This window comes from Zophobas morio, unplaced genomic scaffold (assembly GCF_036711695.1).
Source record: "Zophobas morio isolate AGI-343-1 ecotype UQ-CSIRO unplaced genomic scaffold, CSIRO_AGI_Zmor_V1 ptg000012l, whole genome shotgun sequence".
NCBI lineage: Eukaryota > Metazoa > Arthropoda > Insecta > Coleoptera > Tenebrionidae > Zophobas > Zophobas morio.
The window spans coordinates 3892331-3918720 of NW_026972117.1; the positions used below are offsets into that span (position 1 = coordinate 3892331).

The 26390-nt window shown below is 29.7% G+C and overlaps 1 protein-coding gene across 4 annotated transcripts in view; it reads left to right on the forward strand.

Annotated features, from left to right (window-relative positions):
• The window catches only part of LOC135127667 (SCY1-like protein 2), a 274358-nt gene that overhangs the window by 108722 nt on the left and 139246 nt on the right, over positions 1-26390 (forward strand). For all 4 annotated transcript variants that reach the window (XM_064054200.1, XM_064054197.1, XM_064054199.1 and 1 more), the window contains exon 3: positions 12364-12711. In XM_064054200.1, coding sequence (XP_063910270.1) covers positions 12364-12711 — 348 coding nt within the window. The remainder of the gene's footprint in view (positions 1-12363; positions 12712-26390) is intronic.

Below are 26390 nucleotides of genomic sequence, written 5' to 3' on the forward strand. Positions count from 1 at the left end.
TGCTAAAAAGACCAATTTAAGCCCGCATTTGGGTGCTTATAAATAAGATTATGGTTCTAAAATAGAATAAAAAACTTTAATTAATAATTTCAGGCTTTCTTCAGCTTTCGTAAATCTTATAATGTGAAATAGTAGTTCTTCCGTTTCGTTTTTCTGTTCTCTGTAGACTAGTAATGCTTTTATTTTTAATTTTTTTAACCAGAATTGCCAAATGAAATGTGGAAAATTTTAGAATTTTTAAAAAATTTGACTTTTAAAATGAATATTTCGAAAACATGCTATATTTTTCAAAACAGCTGGTCGAGATATATTCCAGAATTTTTTGTGGATTTTTAGGCCGTTTTTCCAGAAGATCAATTTGTCAAAAACTACCTTGTGAAATTTTTGATGATTTCTGGAAATTTTTATTTTTTTCAATATTTTTTAAGACATTTTTTGTAGTTCGACTCTCAAAAGTTATTTTCGACTTCATTTCTTTTCAAATTACTGCTATTTTTCCCTAATCGTCTATAATAATAAGCGAAATACGGCAGTTTGTATGGTTTTGAAAAAAATTGACTTTCAAATCGAAAAGTTAAAGGGTTGAAAATTTGAATATCGAAAACCGAAAACTGGAGAAATCAAAAAATCGAAAATTAAAAAAGTTGAAAATTCGAATACTGAAAAATTGAAATGTAAAAAATTGAAGTTTTAGACTGATGAACGGAAAAATTGAAAAATGAAAAATTCAAAAATCAAAAAAAAAATTAAAATCGAAAACTTGAAAACTTTAAAAAACCCTGAACGTAGAAAACGAAACAGGTTGGAAATTCGAATATTGAAAACTCGAAAATTCAATGAATCAGATAAGTATTTGAAATTTAAATCAAAAATTCGAAAATGAAAATTTCGAAAAATCGAAAAATCCAAGAATCAAAAAATAAGTCGAAAGACCGAAAATTTTAAAACTGGAACATCAAAATTCAAAATATCGAGAAACCGAAAGTCGAAAAATTGAAATTGAAAACCCGGAAATTCGAAACATTGAAATATTGAAAAATAATAAAATCGAAAATTAAAAAAAATGAAAATTCGAAAAACTAAAGGATGGAAAAGTTGAAAATTGGGGAAATCCAAAAGTAAAAGAAAATGAATTCTAGAAATAGTAGAATATGAAAATTGGAAAAATAAATATTCAAAAAATCGGAAAGTAGAAAGACCGAAATTTCGAGAATCGAAAATCGAAAACTCGAGAAATCCGAACACCGAAAAGTAAAAATTGGAAAATCAAAAAACTGAAAATTGGCAAAAATTGAAAATCGAAAAATAAAGAAAAAAGGAAATTCGAATATCGAAGAACCAAAATGTAAAATTATTGAAAAATCGAAAAACCGAAAACTCAAAAAATAGAAAATCGAGATTTCAAAAAATCCAAGAATCGAAATATAGAAAAAACGACATATTGAAAGTCGGAAAATCAAAAATTCTAAAATCGAAAAATCGTGAAGTCGAAAAATGGAAATATACCGAAAAATCGAAATTAAAAAATTGATAATTCCAATATCGATTTGATGAATTGAAAATTCGAAATATTGAGAAACGAAAGTTGGAAAATCGAAAAACCGATGGATGAAAGATTCGCAAAATTGAAAATTAAAAAAAAGAACGTAAAAATTAAAAATTGAAAAGACTCGGAAAATCGAAAAGTAGAAAGACTGAAAATTCGGGGATCGAAAATGGAAAACTCAGGAAATCAAAAAATCTAGAAGCAAAAATTTGAAAAACCAAAAAAAAAAATTAAAATTCGAATTTAGAAAAATCGAAATGTAAAAATATTGAAAAGCCTAAAACCTTAAGGATGGAAAAATTGAAAATTCGAAAATTCAAAAAATCAAAATATCGAAAAATTGAAAAGTCGAAAAATCGTGAAATCTACAAGGAAACGAACTGAAAATTCGAATAACGAAATATCGAAAATCTGATTGTTTAAATGAAAAAACAAAAATCGAAAAACCGAAAACCCAAAAAATCGAAAATCGATAATTGAAAAAATCGAAAAATGCAAGAATCGAATTATAGAAGAAACGAAATATTGAAAGTCGAAAAACCGAAAAATGTAAAACCGAAAATTCGACAAATCGAAATTAAAAAATCGAAATGTGAAGATATAGACAAGTCTTAAAACCTAAGAATGGAAAAATTGAAAAATTGAAAATTCAAGAAACCAAAAATCGAAAATTTGAAAAATCGGATATTTGAAAAATTGAAAAATCGAAAAATCTAGAAGGAAACAAATTGAAAAGTAAAATCTTGAAATATTGAAAATTGATTATTCAAAAGTTCGAAAAAACAAAAATAAAAATCGAAAATCGAAACACTGAAAAACCAAAAATTGGAAAATCGAAAAATCTAAAAATCGAAAATTCAAAATTAAAAAAATTGAAAGCTCAAATTTCGAAAATTCGAACTTTCGAAAGTTGAAAATTCGAAGTATCGAGGAACGAAAGTCGAAAAGTCGAAAACCCGAAAAGTATTGAAAAGACTACGAACTTATGAATGGAAAAATTGAAAATTCGAAAATTAAAAAAATCGAAATTGAGGAACGGAAAAATTGAAAAATCAAGAAATCTGGAAGGAAATAAGGAAAATTGGGATAAGGAAATATAAAAAATGCGATTGTTCAAATGAAAAAACAAAAATCCGTAAAATCGGAAAAATCGGAAATATAAAAGTCGAAAATCGAAAATCAAGATTTAAAAAAAAATCCAAAAATCCAAGAATTGAAATATAGAAAAAACGAAGTATCGAAAGTCGGCAAATTAAATATTCTAAAATCGAAAAATTGTGGAGTCAAAAAATTGAAATACCGAAAAATCGACAAATCGAAATAAAAAAACTGAAAATTCGAAAATCGATAATTCTAAAACTGAAAATTCGAAAAATTAAAAATTGGAGAAATTGAAAAATAAAAGAATCGGAAAATCGAAAAGTAGAAAGACTGAAAATTTTAGGGTCGAAGATCGAAAACTCAGGAAATCAAAAAAGCGATAAGCAAAAACTCGAAAAATCAAAAAACTGAATAACTGAAGGTTAGAAAATTGAAAAATAAAAAAATGAAAATTCGAATATCGAAAAATCGAAATTTAAAACTATTGAAAAACTTAAAAAATTAAGAATGCAAAAATTGAAAATTCAAAAAATCAAAAATCGAAGAATGGAAAAATCTGGAGGGAAACAAGGAAAATTCGAATAACGAAACATCAAAAATTCGATTATTCAAATGAAAAAACAAAAATCCAAAAATTCGGAAAACATAAGTCAAAAATATAAAAGTCGAAAATCGAAAAATCGAAAACTCAAAAAATCGAAAATCGAGATTTCAAAAAATGGAAAATCCAGAAATCGAAATATAGAAAAAACGAAAAATCGAAAATTCTAAAATCGAAATATCGGAAAGTCGAAAAATGGAAAAAACGAAAAGTTTAAGGATTGAAAATTTGAGTACCGAAAATCGAAAATTTGAAAAACCGAAAAATCGGAAAATAAAGTTGAAAATTGGGAAAAGCAGAATGGAGAAATTGAAAATCGCAAAGTAAAAAACTGAAAATTCAAATATGGAAAATTCGAAAAGTCTAAAAAGTGCAATGGAACAATTAAAAATCGAAATTTCGGAATTCGAAAAACTTAAAATCGAAGAATTGCAAGCTTGAAACATCGGGAAATCGAAAAGAAAATAAATTGGAAATTCGAATAGGGAAAAATCGAAAATTCAATGAATCAAATATTTGAAAAATCAAAATTCGAAAATCGAGATTTCGAAAAATCGAAAACTCCAAGAATCGAAAAATAGAGAAAAAGAAATATCCAAACTCGAAAAATCTAAAACTGAAAAATCGGAAATTCTAAACATGGGAAAATTAAAAATCAAGAAGTCGAAATTAAAAAATTGAAAATTTGAAAATCGAAAATTCGAAAATTGAAATTCAAAATATCAAGGAACGAAAGTCGAAAAGTCGAAAATCGGATTAATGAAACATTCGCGAAATTGAAAAGCCTGAAAACTTAAGAATGAAAAAATTGTAAACTCGAAAATTAAAAAAATCAAAAATCGAAGAATGAAAAAATTGAAAAATCGAGAAATCTCGAAGGAAAAAAGGAAAATTCGAATAACAAAATATCAAAAATCCGAAAAATCGGAAAACAGAAACGCCGAAAATATAAAAGTCCAAAATCGAAAAACTGAAAACTCAAAAAAGTGAAAAACCAGATTTCAAAAAATCCAAATATCCAGTAATCGAAATATAGAAAAAACTAAATATCGAAAGTCGAAAATCGAAAATTATAAAATCGAAGAAAGAAATTAAAAAATTGAAAATTAGAACATGGAAAATTCGAAAATTCGAAATTTCGAAAATTGAAAATTCGATTATTCAAATATTGAAAAAACAAACATAAAAAGCGAAAATCGAAAAACCGAAAAATAAAAAATTTGTTGAACCGAAAAATCGAGAAATCAAAATTAAAAAAATCGAAAACGCAAATATACAAAATTTGAAATACCGAAAAATCTAAAGTAGAAGAATTTTTTCCCAAAAATCTGAACGTTTGGAATCTGTAAAATTTTTAATCGGCAAAATTGTGGAATGGCGCAAATTTTATTATTAGGTTACTTACAATTCGATTTTGTAGTTTCAATGTTGTCACACAATTTTGATTTTGCAACACGGATTCATAAACCACAAGTGTAAGAGTATCTTACTTTATAAAATTTAAATACTCCTCATACACATAAAAATTTGACAACAATTTCTAATTTCGGTAAGAATCTTATTCATTCAGCTTACGTTCGAGTAAAAATAAAGATTTTTCAAATCGTTTCTTACGGAACGAAATTTCGTGACTTTATTAACGAAGCGACTTAGACAAAGCACAAATAAATGCGATTTCTGCCCCCGAGCGGCGCAAGCAATGCTCATTAGGCTCGAATAAAGTAAAAATTAGTAGAAGCTTAATTCAAATTTTAATGAAGGTGTAACCCTTTCGTGCTAATGATATCATTTAAGCGGATAAAATAATTTCCTGTATCCCGTTGGATATACGTAAAATTTAATATAATTTGTGAACGGTGTATTAACAACAATGTATTCATAAACCTTAACATCGCATTAGCGCATTTACGCTTAAATGCTTATTGTAATCCCGTTATATGTATGTAACAGTAGCGCACATTTTTTGGTGAGCGTTAGGTCAGAAAACAACAAAACGATTATTTATTGAAGAATAATTCGAAAAGGAAAACTATTTAAAAGCTAAGTACAGAGTTTTAATTGATGCATGTGTTTCGTTCCATTTTTGCACTTCTTTCTTTATTTGAGGAAGAACAGCGGGAATACAGATTTGAGTGAAACACTGCTTCGAATGCACAAGTTGTTGTGTTTGAGTTGGCCCTAATCCCTCCCACAAATGCTTCCAGATGAAATAACTTTATAAAACCATTACTAATGGTAATCCCTACAACCCAGTTCCAAACATTAATTTCCACAAATCAATATTTGCCGTATGCGAAACGAAATTTCCCGTGGAAATTCTGTATAACGACATCTTGAAAAATCGATTTATTTTTAGGTTGGTGGGTGGTTAGTGAATGCACAAGTTTTATTGGAATTACAGCGGCATCGGCATTCACTTCGTTGGCCGGTCCTGTTCATTTCCTGAAGATGAAATGCGATACGATGTGTTTGAATAGACTTGTGTTAAATCAAATTCACTACGTGTGTTGTGTGTTTTGCTGTCATGTAGTTAACACGATGTTGTAGTGGCGGTAAATGCATTGTCATAGCTGCATAATGGTTTAGTTTCTGCTATTATTACTGGGGTTACTCTATCTCCGTACCTATTATTTTGAGTGGTTCGTTGACATTAAATCATGGTTTCGATAACAGACGCTTCTGGGTTTAGCAGCCTGATGAAAATGGCGAACCCTAGGTGAGTCTGCGTTTTAGTACAAGCTGATGAATAACGTCAATTGTAAGGGACTCGCTAGAAGAGAAATAAAAATGTTTTCTTTCTTTCTATGAAAAAATGATATTAATCTAGATGCATTATGGATCAAAATGCAGCTTTCTAAATAGTTCAATCAACCAAAAAATGTGGCAGAAATATTCTAAAAAAGGCGCTAATGGTTTCTGTTTTTTCCTTTTTTTGTGTGTTAAACATCATAAAATCCCTAAAAATACTCACGCTGACAAAATAACCTATTTTAAAGGCCCCTGTCATGTTAAATATTTATTAGTAGTATGTACATACAATTTATTTAATTAATACCTTTATTAAAATCAAAATATACATATATATATTCTCCAAAATTGTGAATTAATTTCAAAGTTACAGTGGAAAAAATTATTACAGTTTTTTGAAGTCAAAATATTAAAATTTCTTGAAAATCAAAAATTTCCACGATGAAAAATTAATAATTAGATTTATGACCTTCACATTAAATATTTTCCAAATTTGTCGATTTAGATTCTTTAGAGGAATTGAGAGAAAACATAAAAAAATTAAGAAACTTTGTTCAGAAAATTTAAAAATTTTTATAGTTAGTCTTAAATTGTATTTTTGTAACTGAAAATAGATTTGGGAAATCGTGTTTTCAAAATATTTTGAAAAAATATTATATGTATATAGTTTTAAGTCACTGAGTCAAAATATAAAATTTTGTTGAAAATCAAAATTAGATTTATGTGATCTTTACATTTAAATCTTCAATTCTGTGGATTTATTTTAAAGTTGCAAATTCGTTTAGAGAAATTGAGAGGAAACATGAAAAATAAATTTTGGTAGTTGTTGACTCAAGACATTAATTTTTTTTTTAATAAAATATTCGTAGGGAAAAATTAATAATTAGATTTACGATCTTTGGATTTCAAGTTAATAATTAACAGTATTACGAGTAGTCACCAGAATGAAGAAGGGGTGGGTGGGCGGGGCTATTGCTTGCTTATATAAGACCGTAAGAAAAAGTTAAACTTAGCCCCGCCCACCCACCCGTTCTTTTTTTCTTCTGAAATAAGAAATGCATTTTTATTTTATTATTGTTCTTTCTTCTGTTTTTAACAGTCCAGGTTTTATTAATTTCTTGGCACTTTACAGAAGAACATATAATTAACTCCGCCCACTTACCCCACCTTCATTTTCGTGATTCATTGCATCTGAATGAAAGGTAGATTTTATCCTGATGAACAGAAATAAAATCGTTAAAATAAGAATAGGGCGAGTGGGCGGGGCTAGTGCCTACTAAGATAAGACTGATTTTGGTAAATTACACTTGCCAAGATAAGACTGAACAATATTTGAAGTAGTCACTAGAATGAAGAAAGGGTGGGTGGGCGGGGCTATTGGTTGCTTATAAAAGACTGTAAGAAAAAGTTAAACTTAACCCCGCCCACCCACCCGTTCTTTTTTTCTTATGAAATAAGAAATGCATTTTTATTTTATTCTTGTTCTTTCTTCTGTTTTTAGCAGTCCAGGTTTTGGCACTTTACACAAGAACATATAATTAACTCCGCCCACTTACCCCACCTTCACTTTAGTGATTCATTGTATTTGAATGAAAGGTAGATTTTATACTGATGAACAGAAATAAAATCGTTAAAATAAGAATAGGGCGGGTGGGCGGGGCTAGTATCTACTAAAATAAGACTGATTTTGGCAAATGACACTGTCTAAAATAATAGAGGACGGGTGGGCGGGGCTATCAGTTGCCAAGATAAGACTGAACAATATTTGGAGTAGTCATTGGAATAAAGAACGGGTGGGTGGGCGGGGCTAAGTTTAACTTTCTCTTACAGTCTTTTATAAGTAAGCAGTAGCCCCGCCCACCCACCCGTTCTTTTTTCTTCTGAAATCAGAAAGGCATTTTTATAGCAAATAGTATAACAAAAAAAAAATCGATTATCGTTCTTTCTTCTCTTTTTAACAGTCCAGGTTTTATTAGTTTGTTGCCACTTTACAAAAAAACATATATTTATCTCCGCCCACTTACCCCACCTTCACTTTAGTCATTCATTGTATTTGAATGAAAGGTAGATTTTATACTGGTGAACAGAAATTAAATCCTTAAAATGAGAATAGGGCGGGTAGGCGGGGCTAGTATCTACTAAGATAAGACTGATTTTGGCAAATGACAGCCTCTAAAATAATAGAGGATTGGTAGGCGGGCCTTCACTTTCCAAGATAAGACTGAACAAAATTTAGAGTAGTCATTGGAATAAAGAACGGGTGGGTGGGCGGGAATAAGTTTAACTTTTTCTTAGTCTTTTATAAGTAAGCAGTAGCCCCGCCCACCCACCCGTTCGTTTTTTCTTCTGAAATCACAAAGGCATTTTTATTGCAAATAGTATAACAAAAAAAACAGGGTTATTGTTCTTTCTTCTCTTATTAACAGTCCAGGTTTTATTAGTTTCTTGCCACTTTACAAAAGAACATATATTTATCTCCACCCACTTACCCCTCCTTCATTTTAGTGATTCATTTTATCTGAATGAAAGGTAGATTTTATACTGATGAACAGAAATACAATCGTTAAAATGGGAATAGGGCGGGTGGGCGAGGCTAGTACCTACTAAGATAAGACTGATTTTGGCAAATTATACCCTCTAAAATAACAGAGGATGGGTGGGCGGGCCCATCACTTACCAAGATAAGACTGAACAATATTTGGAGTAGTCATTGAAATAAAGAGGGGGTGGGTGGGCGGGGCTACTGCTTGCTTATAAAAGACTGTAAAAAATAGTTAAACTTAGCCCCGCCCACCCACCCGTTCTTCTTTTCTTTTGAAATCAGAAAGGCATTTTTATAGCAAATAGTATAACAAAAAAAATTCGATTATCGTTCTTTCTTCTCTTATTAACAGTCCAGGTTTTATTAGTTTCTTGTCACTTTACAAAAGAACACATAATTTACTCCGCCCACTTACCCCACCTACATTTTAGTAATTCATTGTATCTGAATGAAAGGTAGATTTTATACTGATGAACAAAAATAAAATCGTTAAAATGAGAAAAAGGCGGGAGGGTGGTGCTAGTATTTGCTAAGATAAGACTGATTTTGGTAAATGACACCCTCTTAAAAGATAGCGGGCGGGTGGGCGGGGCTATCACTTGCCAAGATAAGACTGAACAATATTTAGGGTAGTCATTGAAATAAGGACGGGGTGGGTGGGTGGGGCTACCGCTTGCTTATAAAAAACAGTAAGGAACAATTAAACTTAGCCCCGCCCACCCACCCGTTCTTCTTTTCTTCTGAAATCAGAAAGGCGTTTTTATAGCAAATAGTATAACAAAAAAATACGATTATCGTTCTTCTTCTCTTTTTAACAATCCAAGTTTTATTAGTTTCTTGCCACTTTACAAAAGAACACATAATTAACTCCGCCCACTTACCCCACCTTCATTTTAGTCATTCATTGTGTCTGAATGAAAGGTAGATTTTATACTGATGAACAGAAATAAAATCGTTAAAATGAGAACAGGGCGGGAGGGTGGCGCTAGTATTTGCTAAGATAAGACTGATTTTGGTAAAAGACACCCTCTTAAAATATAGAGGGTGGGCGGGCGGGGCTATCATTTGCCACGATAAGACTGAACAATATTTGGAGTAGTCATTGAAATAAAGAGGAGGTGGGTGGGCGGGTCGCTACTGCTCACTTATAAAAGACTGTAAGAAAAAGTTGAACTTAGCCCCACCCACCCGTTCTTTTTTCTTCTAAAATAAGAAATGCATTGTTATTTTATTATTGTTCTTTCTTCTGCTTTTAACAGTCCAGGTTTTATTAATTTCTTGCCACTTTACAGAAGAACATATAATTAACTCCGCCCACTTACCCCACCTTCATTTTAGTGATTTATTGTATCTGAATGAAAGGTAGATTTTATACTGATGAACAGAAATAAAATCGTTAAAATGTGAATAGGGCGGGAGGGTGGGGCTAGTACGTACTAAGATAAGGCTGATTTTGGCAAATGACACCCTCCAAAATAATAGAGAATGGGTGGGCCTATCACTTGCCAAGATAAAACTGAACAATATTTGGAGTAGTCATTGAAATAAAGAGGGAATGGATGGGCGGGGCTACTGTTTGTTTATAAACGACAGTAGGAAAAAGTTAAACTTAGCCCCGCCCACCCACCCGTTCTTTCTTTCTTCTGAAATAAGAAATGTATTTTTATTTTATTCTTGTTCTTTCTTCTGTTTTTAACAGTCCAGGTTTTATTACTTTCTTGCCACTTTACAAAAGAATATATAATTAACTCCGCCCACTTACCCTCATCTTCATTTTAGTGATTTTTAGTATCTGAATGAAAGGTAGATTTTATACTGCTGAACAGAAATAAAATCGTTAAAATGAGAATAGGGCGTGAAGGTGGGGGTAGTATTTACTAAGATAAGACTGATTTTGGCAAATGACATACCTTCTAAAAAAATAGAGGGCGGGTGGGCGGGGCTATCACTTGCCAAGATAAGACTGAACAATATTTAGAGTAGTCATTGGAAAGAAGTAGGGGTGGGTGGGCGGGGCTACTGCTTGCTTATAAATGATTATGTAAGAAAAATTTAAGCTTAATTAAGTAATTTCAGACGTTTTCGACTGATTTTTCCTATTTATGACGACGAATTAGATTTTATATGAGTCACCCGGTGGAAAGCATGTTATTGTTAGAAACTGGAATATTTGGAGTTACATAATTGTTAATATTTCTAGTCCATGGTAGATTAAGAATGTACGTATTTTACTCTTACTTCAAATTTATTGTAATATTTCATGTAACTATATTTTGAGTTGTAAGTAATAAAACTGTACAGCCATTGTTTAACACATATGAGCAGCTAATATTACTATTCGTCCCAGAAAGAAAGTGAAAAATAAAAGCCATACGTCCAGTAAGTTCAAGTTTCCATGTCAGGATTGTCTGAAATATTTATTTTTTAGCGATATATTTTTTACGATTTAATAAAAATTTACTGATATACCCTTTTGCCAAAATCAATCTTATCTTACCAAGTACTAGCCCCACCCACCCGCCCCTATTTTCTCAGAGGATATGTCATCTGCCAAAATAAGTTTTATTTTACCAAGTACTAGGCCCGCCCACCCGCCCCCATTTTCTCAGAGGATATGTCATCTGCCAAAATTAGTTTTATCTTACGAAGTATTAAGCCCGCCCACCCGCCCCTATTTTCTCAGAAGATGTCATTTTCCAAAATAAGATTTAACTTAGCAAGTACTACCCTCTGAGAAAATAACGGAAGGGTGGGTGCTGCCAGTACTTGCTACGATAAGTCTTATTTCGGCAAATGACAAATCCTCCAAGAAAATAGAGGGCGGGTGGGCGGGGTTAGTGCCTGCTAAGATAAAACTGATTTGGCAAATGATATACCCTCTAAGAAAAGAGAGGGTGGGTGGGCGGCACTAGTAGCTGCTAAGATAAGACTAATTTTGGCCAACGAGATACTCTCTAAGAAATTTAATTAAATTTATTATTGGAAAAGACACAAGAGGCTCCAAAACACTTCAAACGTCTTTCCAAACAGGAATACATAGAATACATAGAACCTCAAGATTGTTTTCAATTTTTCAAAAAAAAACGGAATCTCAAAAACTCAAAAAGAGTTCAGGTCCAAATTTTCCAAAAATAGGACACCAAAGTTTCCCAAAATTGTTTTAAGTAATTTTTCAATTTTCAATTTACAAAAAAAATCTTCATAGGCTCCTAAAATAATACACAAAAACAGCGCGTCACTCATGACTTTTTCAAATTCGTAAAAAATAAAACACTGAAAGCCCAAAAGATTTTTTCAAGTTCATCCAGCAACAAAACACCAAATTCCTTTAAATTTATCCGAAAATAGATCACCAGGTGCCCAATTTTCGAATTCGCACGAATTTATTCGTATTTGAAAAAAATCAAATGAAATTACTTTACATTTCGATTCTTCGATATTCGACTTTTTTCTTAATTTTTCGATTTTCGAATGTTCCAATTTTTAGTTTCTTAATTTTTCAATTTTCAACTTTTCGATGTTTTGGTTTCTCGACTTTTCGATTTTCGATTCTCAAATTTGGAATTTTTCTAACACAACATGAAAATGTAGTGAACCAAAATTTCCCGACCACTTTTCCGCCACACCCCATTTTAAAAAATTGTTTTCGTGCCCTCAACCCTTCACCCTGTTTTTCCGACTTGTTATTCTTTCCCTCTGCCCAACTACCCGACTTTTCCACTTGTTTTCGTCAAACTTCTCGCATAAACAACTTAATCATCTGCTCAACCTCCGAAATCCCCAATGCAGATTCCTTTGACCGAAAAAGCGGCTTTCTTGTTGCAGGAGTGCTCGGTCTTCCTCTTCGAGAAGCGCTGCGCCGAGAAGCTGCACAAGCCCAAGCGCAAGGAGACCGTCACCGAGATCCTGCGGAGCTCCGTGAGGCAGCTGGAGCGCTTTCGGCACCCGAAAATCCTGCACGTGCTCCATCCGATTGAAGAGTGTGCCGAAACGCTGGCTTTCGCATCGGAGCCGGTTTTCGCAAGTTTGGCTAATATTCTGGCGCATCAGGAAGGAAGCGGCAACCATGGGGGAATTACGGCCACGGGGGCCTCCCAGCAGCCAGCCGTGAGGTCGGCGTATGCTAGGGAATACAACTTTTTGGATATAGAGTATAAATACGGGATATTGCAGGTGAGTGAAGGGGGGAGGTCGATCATGTGGACAAGTTTACTAAAGAAAATTCGCAAGTCTGCGTCAATCCGTGGGACAATGACATTCCGGGGCGTACGAAATGGCAGACTTCTTGTCTGGGTGCAGACATTTTGTCTCGTATTTGGGGTCTAGTATAACTTATTCATACAAATGTACCAACCGTCTGAGGTGGGTTTCATATGAATGTTTTGGAAGATATTTGAATAGCGTTGTGTTTTACAGGTGAATTGAGAATAATTGGGGTAAAAATGAAACATAAATACATTTTGGTGTTCTATTATTTTCTTTCATGACGAAATAAAGACAGTGCGATAACTATAAATAGTCAAGTCAAATGTGAAAATGTTGCCGACTTCTTTACACACAAATTAAATTTATTGTCCCGGCGCTTTCACAATTTCTACATAAAATTGGTGGAAAATTTACTCAGAATTACGAATCTATACTTATTTATCTCATGTTTCCTGAGTAACGGAGGAAAATGCTATTTTTTGAAACCATTTAAGGTCGGTCCAATTGGACCGAAAAAATGTTTCGTTACTGTGTCGAGAAGGTCATGATATTGATATAAAAATAAAATTTCTATTGAAAGTTTTTCCAAGATTCTTGAAATAAATATGTTTTATAAAAATTATCCCGGCGCCTCCACCTTTTCTACATAAAATTTAAACCTCATTAAATGGACCTTAATTAGAGTAAAATGTAATTTTTACAGGGAAAAAAACACTTTCTCGGAAAGATTAATAAAAATTCCTGAAATAAATATTTTTAAATCAATGTATTCTCCTAGCGCCTCCACCAACCTAACAGCTACAATTAAATCACTTCTAAAAGGCATCAGCTGATGCAAAATTTATCTAAAAACATCTTTCTTTGATTATTTTCGTTGTATCCACAAGCAACCCAAAAAAATATTTTTATTAAAAACAATTAAATTGCTTAAATTAGACCTGCAAGAGGGAATTTATCTTTTTCGGTTGCGTAGATGTTCTGTTATTTTGTTAAGACTGGTGTAATATTTAATCAAAAATTTAATTTCTTCCTGAAAAATCTTCTCTAACGGAAGTTTCTTAAAAATTATTGATACAAATATTTTTGAATAAATTATCCCGGCGCCTCCACCATTTATAGCACAAAAAATTGAGGCTTATTAAATCAACCATGAAGAACATTAAACCGGAGGAAATCTACTCAAAATCACGAATTTGCACTTCTTTTCAGCATGTATTTAATGCAAGGAAGGAAAACGCCTATTGAAAAAATTTAAATCGCCCAAATTAAAAATGTTCAAATTACAGAGAAAAAATGTGATTTATCTTGTTGCAATTCTGCGACAGTTTTGTTCTATTTTGTTCGGAAAATCTTCATATTTAAAGAAAAATATGATTTTTAGAAAAATAAAACTTCTAGGAAAAATACCTGAACTTTCCTAAATAAATATTTTTATATTAATTTATTTTCCTGGCGTCTCTACCGTTTTTATACCAAAAATTAAAGTGAAGACGAATTCATCTTCTTTCAGTTGCGTGTATTTTTAAATAAATTAAGCCGGCGCCTCCACCTTTTCAACACGAAAAATTAAATTTTGCGATTTTTGTTTTTTGATGACCTCTACAAAAATCTCTCATTAATAACAGATTCGTAGCTTTTTTGATTGGGGTTTTTCAATTCTTCAATTTTTCTTTATTTTGCTTCCTCAGTTTCCTGATTTTGCAATTTTTCGAGTCTTCAAGGTGATATTTTTGAGTTTTATAATTTTCCACTTTTCGAATTTTTTCAATTTTCCATTTTTTAATTTTTCAAGCTTTCAATTTGTAACTTTTGGTTTCAGTTTTTCATTTATTTTTTATTTTGAAAATTTTCAATGTTTTGATTTTATAAATTCTTGTTTGCTCAATTTCAATTATCTCAATTGTTTCGTTTCTTGATTTTTTTGATTTGCACCTTTTTAATTTTCCATTTTTTTTTCAATGTTACTGTATTTGAGAAATTGAAGAACCGAAAAATTTAAAAATTACAACACTGAAATTTCGGAGTATTGAAGATCGAGAAATTGGCAAATTGAAAAAATGAGAAATTGGACAATAAAAAACTGAAAAACCCCAACACTTATCGAAAAAATATCGAAAATTCGAAAAAGTGGAAAACCGAGAAACCGAAAAAAGTCGAAAAATCGAAGAATCGAGTTACCGAAAAATTGAAAAAACTGAAATTTAAATAAAATCCAAACAAAACTAGAAGGAAAAATGGAAAAATTGAAGAATCGAAATATTGAAAAGTTAATAAATTAATAAACAAATAAATCGGAAAATCCTAAAACTCAAACATTCAGAAGCAGAAAAATCGAAAACTTGAAGAATTGACAAACCCAAAAATCGATAATTTTTTTTAATTTTAGAAAATGCACCTCGTAGAGTTTTCACTTTTAAATTTTTCAGTTTTTCGATTTTCCAAATTTTTTTGGATGCTTCAATTTTTGATTTTGCGAGTTTTAAATTTACAACTTCAAGAATATCCTTTTTTTTAATTTTTCAATTTTAATTTTTTTAATTTTTTATTTCTTCGGTTTTTGACTTGCAATTTTTCATGTCGATGTTTTACTTTCTTTGTTTTTACAGTTTTTCAATTTTCCAATTCTATATTTTTGTGTTTTTTCAATTTCAATCGCTCAAAACTGAAATTTCGGAGTACTGAAGATCGAGAAATGGACAAATTGAAAAAATGAGAAATTGAACAATAAAAAACTGAAAAACTACAAAATTTATCGAAAAAATATCGAAATTCGAAAAAGTGAAAAACCGAGAAATCGAAAAAAGTCGAAAAATCGAAGAATCGAATTACCGAAAAATTGAAAAAACTGAAATTTAAAAAAATCCAAACAAAACTAGAAGGAAAAATGGAAAAATTGAAGAATCGAAATATTGAAAATTACCTAAACGGAGATATCGAAAAGTTAATAAATTAATAAACAAATAAATCGGAAAATCCTAAAACTCAAACACTGAGAACATGAAAAATCGAAAAGTTGAAGAATTGACAAACCCAAAAATTGATATATTTTTTTTAATTTTAGGAAATGCACCTCGTAGAGTTTTCACTTTTAAATTTTTCAGTTTTTCGATTTTCCAAATTTTTTTGGATGCTTCAATTGTTGATTTTGCCAGTTTTCAATTTACAACTTCAAGAATATCCTTCTTTTTTTAATTTTTCAATTTTAATTTGTTTAATTTTTTATTTCTTCGGTTTTTGACTTGCAATTTTTCATGTTGATGTTTTACTCTCTTAGTTTTTACAGTTTTTCAATTTTCCAATCTTATATTTTTGTGTTTTTTCAATTTCAATCGCTCAAAACTGAAATTTCGGAGTAATGAAGATCGTGAAATGGACAAATTGAAAAAATGAGAAATTGAACAATAAAAAACTGAAAAACCCCAAAACTTATCGAAAAAATATCGAAAATTCGAGAAAGTAGAAAACCGAGAAATAGAAAAAAGTCGAAAAATCGAAAAATCGAATTACCGAAAAATTGAAAAAACTGAAATTTAAAAAAATCCAAACAAAACTAGAAGGAAAAATGGAAAAATTGAAAAATCGAAATATTGAAAATTACCTAAACGGAGATATTGAAAAGTTAATAAATTAATAAACAAATAAATCGCAAAATCCTAAAACTCAAACACTGAGAACCTGAAAAATCGAAAAGTTGAAAAACTGACAAATCCAAAAATCGATAATTTGTTCATAATTTTACAAAATGCATCTCGTAGAGTTTTCAATTTACAACTTCAAGAATTTCCTGTTTTTAATTTTTCAATATTAAATTTTTTAATTTTTTACTCTATTTCTTGAGTTTTTTGGCTTGCAATTTTTCATTTTTTTTTACTTTCATAGTTTTTCAATTTTCCAATTTTATATTTCTGTGTTTTTTCAACTTCAATCGCTCAGGTCAATTTTTTGGTTTCTTCGATTTTACGATATGCTTATCTCCGAGTTTTGATTTTTAAATTTTTCAGTTGTCCGATTTTACAATTTTTGGGTATTTCAGTTTTTAAATTTTCCAGTTATCCGATTTGTAATTTTTCGGTTTCCAATTTTTTGATTTTTCGGTTTTAAATTTTTTAAATTTTTGTTTTTGTCAATTTTAAATTTTTCAGCTTCTCAATTTTTCAATTTTTCGTTTGTTCAGTTTTTTGGTTTGCAATTTTTGGTTTCGCTTTTTTGTTTTATTTGTTTTCCTAATTTTTCGATTTTTAAATGTTTCGAAATTATAATTTTTTGTTTCTTGAATTTTAATTTTAAAAATTTTTCTTTTCTACAATTTTTCGGTTTGCAATTTTTCCATTTTAAAATTTCTCGAGTTATTTTTACAATTTTTCGTTTATTCAATGTTCTTATTTTATATATTTTTTTTAATTTTCGTTAATTTTTCAGTTTGCACTTTTACACTTTTTTTTCTCTTCAAATTTACGTTTAGAATCTTTTCAAAATTTCATTTTAAAATTTTTCAGTTTTCCGATTTTGCAACTTTTGAAAGGTGCACGTTTTAGATTTTGCAATTTTCGATTTAAATATTTAAAGAAAAATATAATTTTTACAAGAATAAAACATCCCTAAACCTCTACAAATTTTACATCAAAAATTAAAGTTAATTAAGTCAGTAAATTATTATTTTTATTAAAAACAATTAAATTGCTCAAATTAGACCCAGTTGCGTGATTTCTTATCATCTCTTACACAAGTCTCTTAAAATTTGTTGGAATAAATATTTTTAATAAATTATCCCGGCGCCTCCACCATTTCTACACGAAAAATTAAATCTTAACAAATCACCTTTTAAGGATATCAAACCGAAGAAGAATTAGGTCAGGATTATGAATGTACACTTCTTTTCGTCATGACTCTTAAAATAGCGGAAAAATTATTATTTTTTTTTTAAATTGTCTTTAGGTAGTACTCGTAAAATTCAAATTGCTTAATTTTACCGAAAAAAGACTTCTGAAACAAATCATTTTTAGTCAAAAATACCTGAAATAAATAGTTTTTAAGTAAATTATCCTGGCAGCATTCTTACACAAAATTAAAAATAGTTAAATCAACTTGTTTCAGCTCCGCTAATGCTTTGCTATTTTGTTCAGAAAGTCATGTTATTTAAAGAAAAATGTAATTTTTACAGGAATAAAACATTTCCTGGGATAGATTCGTAAACAGTCCAGAAATAAATATTTTTAAACTAATTTATTGTCCTGGCGCCTCCACTACTCTTACACCAAAAATTAAAATTAATTAGGTCACTCCTAAGAGGCATCAATTTCATGAAAAATTTGTTTAAAAACACCGTCGTATCTTCACAAGTAACTTAGAAAATTATTTTCATTAAAAACAATTAAACAGGCTTAAATTAGACCGCAAAAAAGAATTCATCTTCTTTAATTTGCGTGGATGTTTTATTTTGTTGAGAACGTCGTGATATATTAAAGAAAACACAGGGCTGAAATAAATCATCCCTTACGCAAGTCCCCTAAAATTTGTTGAAATAATGTTTTTAATAAATTATCCCGGCGCCTCCACCATTTCTACACGAAAACAAATCACCTCCTAAGGACATCAGACCTAAGAAGAATCAGATCAGGATTATGAATGTATTTTTCTTTTCGTTATGTCTCCTAAAATGACGGAGAACAAGGACTTTTTTGGAAAAATTAAAATTTTCAAAATTCTTTTTAAGGTGCTTTATATTTTTTAAATTATTTTATCGAGGCTTACCTAATTTTACGTAAAACGGAAAACAGCAAAATTCTGCCCTAAGAGCATCAGTCTGGTAAAAAATTTACTCAGGACCACGAATCTGTATTTATTTTCCTCATGTTTCCCCTGTAAGGCAATACCATTTTTTGAAACCAATTAAAGTCGGCTAAATTAGACCGAAAATAGTAAGGAAAATTGTTTCTTGAAAATTCATTAAATAAATAGGTTTTAAGTAAATTATTATCCTAGCGCCTCCACCATTCCTATACAATATTAAAAGTAATTAAATCAACCCTAAGGACATCAGATCCAAGGGATACTTGCTCAAGATAACAAATCTGTACTTCTTTTCAACATGTTGTCCCCAAGCAACTGAGGTAAGCACCTTTTGTGAAAAAATTAAAGTCGGTCAAATTAAATAATTGTTCAAATTAGAGCTAAAATAGATATTTTTATCTTGTTTCAATTTTGCTCAAGTTTTGCTACTTTATTCACAAGGAAAAATAATTTTCTCTCTCCTAGGAAATCTTACATCAAAAACTAAAGTTTCTTTGATTATTTTCGTTGCATCATAAAAATAGCTTAAAAATTCTTTTGATTAAAAATTAAAAAAAGAAGACATTTATTTTGCATAACTTTTGCAGAAAATGGATATTTAAAGGAAAACTTGTCTCCTGTGTAACGAATGAAAAGTTTTTAAAATAAGCTTAAAGAGCCTTTTCCGTGTGTTATTAATTTGTCTATTTATATGAAGTTAATGACTTTAATTATAGAGTTTTTAACGTAATAAGAAATTTTCTCAGGATTATAAATCTTTACTTATTCTAGTCGTACCTCCTCGAGTTGTTTTATTCAGAAAGTGGTGATATTTAACGAAAATAGAATTTCTGAAATAAATCATTTTAACGAATTTTCTTAAATATTTCGGAAATATATATTTTTTAATACTATAAAACAGATAAAATCAGTCCTAAGAACCTTAGTTTGGTGGAAATTTTGATAAAGCGTAAGAGGCTGTACCTACCTAAATTAAGCTAAAAAATGGTAAGAAAAAAAATTGTTTCAATTGAATGGATGTTGTGTTATTTTGTTGAGGAAGTGGATTTCTTCTGAAACAAATCATTTTTTCCAAAGTTGCCTAAAAGTTTACAAAAATTTCTGAACGATAGATCTCGGGGAACTCAATCGAAAAACATAATGGGTTGATTACGTAGGATTAATATTTTCAAAAAATCCACTTTCAAAGTCAAAATTTAAAAAAAAATTTTAAAAATCGGTAAATTTATTTGGCGATTCTGGAAAATGTTGGAAATTTTCGAAGAAATGAAGCTGAAAATAGCTTATAGAGGTTAAAACCTAAAAAAATCCTGCAATTTAGGAAATGTTCAAAAAACGTTGGAAATTTCGTATTGAAAATTTGGATTTTGAAAAGTCGCCTAAAAATTCATAAAAAATTCTTAGCGATAGATCTCGAGGAACTGAATCGAAAAACATAATGGGTTTGATTACCTGGGATTTAGATTTACAAAAAATCCACTTTAAAAGTCAAAATTTTTAAAAGAATTATAAAATCGGTACATTTATTTGGCGATCCCGGAAAATGTTTGGAATTTTCGAAGAAATGAAGCTGAAAATAGCTTATGTATGTTAAAATCTAAAAAAATCCTTGTAATTTTCGGAAATGCTCAAAACAGGTTGAAAATTTCGTATTGAAAATTTGGATTTTGGAAAGTTGCCTAAAAATTCACAAAAAATTTTTAACGATAAATCTTGAGGAACTGAATCGAAGAACATAATGGGTTGATTACCTGGAATTAAGATTTTCAAAAAATCCGCTTTCAAAGTCAAAATTTTTATAACAATTTTAAAAATCGGTAAATTTATTTGGCGATTCTGGAAAATGTTAGAAATTTTCGAAGAAATGAAGCTGAAAATAGCTTATAGAGGTTAAAATCTAAAAAAATTCTGCAATTTAGAAAATGTTCAAAAAACGTTGGAAATTTCGTATTGAAAATTTGATTTTGAAAAGTTGACTAAAAATTCATAAAAAATTCTTAGCCATAGATCTCGAGGAACTGAATCGAAAAACATAATGGGTTTGATTACCTGGGATTTAGATTTACAAAAAATCCACTTTAAAAGTCAAAATTTTTAAAAGAATTATAAAAATCGGTACATTTATTTGGCAATCCCGGAAAATGTTTGGAATTTTCCAAGAAATGAAGCTGAAAATAGCTTATGTATGTTAAAATCTAAAAAAATCCTTGTAATTTTCGGAAATGCTCAAAACAGGTTGAAAATTTCGTATTGAAAATTTGGATTTTGGAAAGTTGCCTAAAAATTCACAAAAAATTTTTAACGATAGATCTCGAGGAACTGAATCGAAGAACATAATGGGTTGATTACCTGGAATTAAGATTTTCAAAAAATCCACTTTCAAAGTCAAAATTTTTGAAAAAATTGTAAAAATCGACTTCTTTTATCCCGGCGCCTCCACCATTTCTACACAAAAATTAAAGCTGATTAAATTAACTCTAAAAGACTCAAGGAAATTTACTCAGGATCACGAACATATCTCCTAAAATAACGGAGAAAAACAACTTTTTGAAAAAATTAGAGTAGATCAAATTAAATTGTTAAATTAGGAAGAAAAGGGGAATTTGCCTTGTTCCAACCCAGCGAATGTTTTGCTATTTTGTCCGGAAAGTCATCATATTTAAAGAAAAATGTATTTTCTACAGGAATAGGGAAAAATTCTAAAAAGTTCTTGAAATAATATTTTTATATTGATTTATCTTCATGCCGCCTCTACCAAACGCACACCAAAAATTAAAATTAATTCAATCAGTCTCTGATTATTTTCATGGTATCTCCACAAGTAACTTTTATTTTTATTAAAAACAGTTCAATTGCTCAAATTAGACCCATTTTGTTGAGAAAGAAACATAATTCTTCTGAAATAAATCTCTTAAAAGTTTCTTTAAAATTCTTGAAATAAATATTTTTTAAACAAATTATCCCGGCGTTTCCACCAAATATTAAAGCTCATTAAATAAATCCTGAAACGAATTTTTTGAGAAAAAACAAAGTCGGAAAATAATGTACTCGTACCTTGTTTCAATTCCGTCGATGTTTTGTTACTTTGTTCAGAGAGCCACCATATTTAAATTTTTTTCTGAAATAAAATCTCTGCCGGAAATTTCACAAATTATTTCGACAAAAAGTTAAATCCTAATAAATCAAACTAAAGGGATCATAAATGTATGGTAATTTCCGTCGTACCTCCCCAAATAACGTAGAAAAAGGCCGTATTAAAATTAGGCCGAAAAAATTAACTTAATTAGTCAAAATTTTTTGGATGTTTTGTTATTCTGTCCAATAAGCCATAAAATCGAGAGATAAATAAATTTTTCCTGAAATAAGTTCTCGCTTGTTGAAAATTCCTGAAAAAAATATTTTTAAAATTTATTCTTATTACAGCAAATTTTCAATTTAAATTCATTTTCGGTCTACATAGGCATATTATTAGAAACAAATTCGGTTTGTCCAACTTCACACCACCGAAGCAAAACCACCCCTAAATCAAAAACACGAATAACCCGGCAGCAACCCATATTAAAAGTTGAAAAACCGGCGCATTTTTAGCCGAACTTTCCCCAACCTATCACTTTAAGCCGCTTAAGCCGAACGATTTTCTCTTGCATGTTATTCCGAAAACAACGTGTTTATTTTCCTCCATCACGATAAACTATTTATTAACTCACACTCGCATCAGTCTCCTCCTGACGCGTCGTAATAAAGCCGGCCTGAATTTTTTAAGACACCTCCGCCGCCTCCGCCGCCAATCAATAAAGCAATGCAACAAGTGCTTAATGATGTACTCAGTCCGTAAACCTATTCCGTTACCCAAATATTTGATCAGGTCGCCTTCCTTGATTGCACAGGAAACAAAAAGAAACAATATTAGCATTGGTGTTGAGCGAACTCTTCGAACGAAAATGGGTCATTCCACGTCAATCGAACCCGGTTTTATTTCGTTTTTTCTCTCTCACAATTAAAGAGTGATGAAAACAGTAAAGTCGTGTTATAAATTTTGCAAAGCGATGCTCTCTAGTCTAAAATAAGCAAATTTAAGGTGGCTTAGTCGGGCTGGAGTGTCCTATAAATTACTTTCATCGACCCACGCCGTTCTAAAAATGTCATCAAAGTAGCGAAAGCTTCACTCGAAAACAACAAAACACGGATAAATCCGCTTACACAAGTGCTATTCAAATTCAGGGATCGGGACGTTAATGCATTTCATTTCGTTCCAGAAGTTTCCTAATATTGTCAACGGCTCGTGTGAAATGCTAATAAGCGATAAACATCAAAGGAAACAGGACATAAACGGGGAAGAAATGCCAAAATCGACGACAGAAACGAAAATGATACCCCTGATTTCGTCGACTTGTTTTGGTGTGTAGTGTGAATAATTTAGAACCTGTTGATCTATGGGTTTAACATTTAATCAAATTTCGACGCCATAAATCATGCTTTTTGACGCTTCGGAATTGGGTTTTCATATTTTATAGTTTCTTCGGCGGATCGGATAACGAGTAATCAACACGACGGGCCAATCTATATTTTTAACAGATTTATGGCCGGCTTATATCGAGCTACGGGTTAATAAAATAGCAACGTTGTGTTGTGTGTTCTATATAAAAATAATGTGGAGATCGAGGCGGAGAAAAATGATGTAAAACGACACCGATATTTGTTAGACGTCGTTATAAACGGATAAAACTTAGGCAAGTTTGGAAAGTTTCGCTTCCAAAATTAACCTATTGTTAAATTAAATATGAATCTGAGCAAACACTAAAGATCCTTTGGTACACGGATCAGTCCAAAAATGCGATTTAAAAGAATAAAGAATGTATGATTTTATTTCGATACAACCGTCGTCCAAAATCCTAATACAAAGCGAACTTTTTCTCTTTTCTGGTGTAATCTAATTTAGCAAGAGCTGAAAAGAATTTGTGCAATTTTGTACCGGTGTAGCCAGAATCTTATAAATTATTCAAGCCATCTCTCTATATAACGCTTTAACCCAGCCAGACGAAACAGTAATAAACTAAGCTGCCGGTAATTTCACACTACCGGTAAAATTGTCATAATGCGTTTCGGGAAATTATATAAATAAAGTTATGAAGTTGGGTAATTTTACGCTTGTCTGGAAAAAGTCCGGGGTATTAATAGAGTTATTCTAAAATAAGAAGGCCGTGTTTATTATTTTTTTGCATCCCTAACTTGGGCTAATTTCGTGTTTTTTCGACTTTTGTAGCTTCTAGAATATGAAAAAATTAATCTGTCGTCTCTTTCATTTCGTTCTTTATTTTATTTATTCTTTTTGGATTTTTTTTTCGAATGATTTAAATTTCTGAACAATTATTGGCTTAAATAAATTAAAATAAAAAAATTGCGAAATTATGAAGTTGAAAATATGAATTTTAACAAGTTACAAATGAAAAAATTGGCAAATTGAAACAAAGAACTTCAGATAACTGAAAAATCAAAAATTGAATAACCGAAAAAACGTACGTAATTATGAATCGAGAAATTATTAAACTGTAAATCTGAAAAATCGCAAAAATATTACATTCAAAATCGAAGAATTGAAAAATCAGATAACTGTAAAATAGAAAAATCACAAAATTTAAAGATCGAATAACTGAAAAACTGAAAATCCAAAATTTAAAAAATCGAAGAATTAAAGAATGAAGAAGTTGAAAACTCATAAAACTGAAATGAAAAACTGAAACAATAAAAAATTAAAAAATCAGGAAATCGGAACATTTTTAATAATTCGAAAAATTAGATCTCAAAGCTTAATAATCGAAACATAAAAAATCGAAAACATAAAAATTGAAAAAATGAACAATCGAAATTGTAAAAAACTCCTAAAATGAAATACCGAAAATTAATTATTAAGAAATGGAAAGCTGAAAAATCGAAAATTTGGGAAAATTCGAAAATTTGGGAAAATTCGAAAAATATGAAACCAAAATCAAAATATCCAAAATCATAAAACTGAAAAATTGGATACATATTTATTGTATAATCGAAAAATTACAAAACTATGAAATTGAAAATCGAATTTAAAAAGTTGAAAAAAAAATCGCATAATTCTGAAATCAAAAATTGACAAATGAAGAAAAAACGAAAAATTTGGGAACCGAAGAATTATAAAATTGAGAATTGTAAAAATATAAAACTGAAAAATCAATAAAAATGTAAAATTACAAAAGTGAAAAATTGGATACATAATTGCAAAATTCAAAAATTATTAAACTGTAAATCTCAAAAATCGTAGAAATACAAAATTAAAAATCGAATAACGTTTAAATTGAAAAATTTAAAATTCAGACAATTGTGAAATAGAAAGAAACAAAATCTAAAAGTCAAAAAATTGAAAAACCTAAAAATCTGAGACCGAAAAGTCGAAAAATCGAAAGATCGATAAATTTAAATGTCAAAAAATTGAAAAACCTAAAATTAAAAAATCGATTAATTAAAATATGAAGAAGTTGACAATTTCCCAAAATTAAAATGGTGAAAAACTGAAAAATCGCGAAATCGAAAAAAATTCAAAATTGAAAAACCGGGATGTCCAGAAATGGAAATTTCAACAAATCGAAAAACTGAAATAATAAAAATTAAAAAATCGAGAAATGAAAACCATCAAAAATAGTAAAATCAAAAAATTGGAGCACCGAAAAATGTAAAACAGAATAGTCAAAAAAAACGAAAGATCAATTACTAATCTAAAAATAAAAAAAATAACTTTAACAATTCGAAAAATAGAGAAATAGAAACCAAAAAATAAAAAAAAAAATTAAAAGTTCAACAGTCAAAATAATGAAAATTGCTAAAATGAAATATCGAAAAATTGCAAAATTTAAGAAAAATTGAAGAAACGGAAAATGGAAAAATTCCAAAACTGAAACATCACAAAATTGAAGAATCGAGTAATTGAAAAATTGATGAATCGAGAAGTCGAAATATCAAAAAGTCGAGAAATCGGTAAACGGGAAAATCAAAAAATCTAAAAGTCAAAAGTTCCAAAAAATGGAAAATTTCAAAATAGGAAATCGAGAAATTGAAGCCCAAAAATTAAAAAATCCCAAAACTATAATATCGGAAAATTGAGAAATGGAAATTTGAGAAAACTAAAAATATAAAACCAAAATCAAAAGATGCAGAATTAGAAAATTGAAAAATTTGGTACATATTAATTGAATAAGTAAGCGAAAAATTGCAAAATTATAAAATTGAAAATCGAAATTTTTAATAGTTGAAAATAAAACAATTGGAAAATGAAAAAAATTCGGAAAAGTCAAAAATCAAAAACTGAATAATTGAAAAAGAAAAATTTTAAAAACGAATAATTATAAAATTGAAAATTTGAAAATTGATTCATTAAAACCGGGACAATTGAAAAATCGAAAAATTGTAAAAATATAAAAGTGAAAAATCAATAAATTGCCAAACTACAAAAGTGAAAAATTGGATACATAATTGTAAAATCGAAAAATTATGAAACTGTAAATCCGAAAAATCGCAAAAATATAAAATTGAATAATTTTAAAATCGAAAAATTGAAAATTCAGACAATCGTAAAATAGAAAAAAAAAACAAAATTTAAAAATCGGAAAATTAAAAAGCCTAAAAATCTGCAACCGAAAAGCCAAAAAATCGAAAGAGCGATAAATTTGAATATCGCAATATTAAAAAATCTAAAATTTAAAAATTCGGAAAATTGAATAATTGAAAAATCTAAAATTTAAAAATTTGAAAAATAACAACTTCGCAAAGTTGCATAAACGAAAAATCGAAAATTAAAGAAACCGAAACATAAAAAAAAAAAAATTAAATTT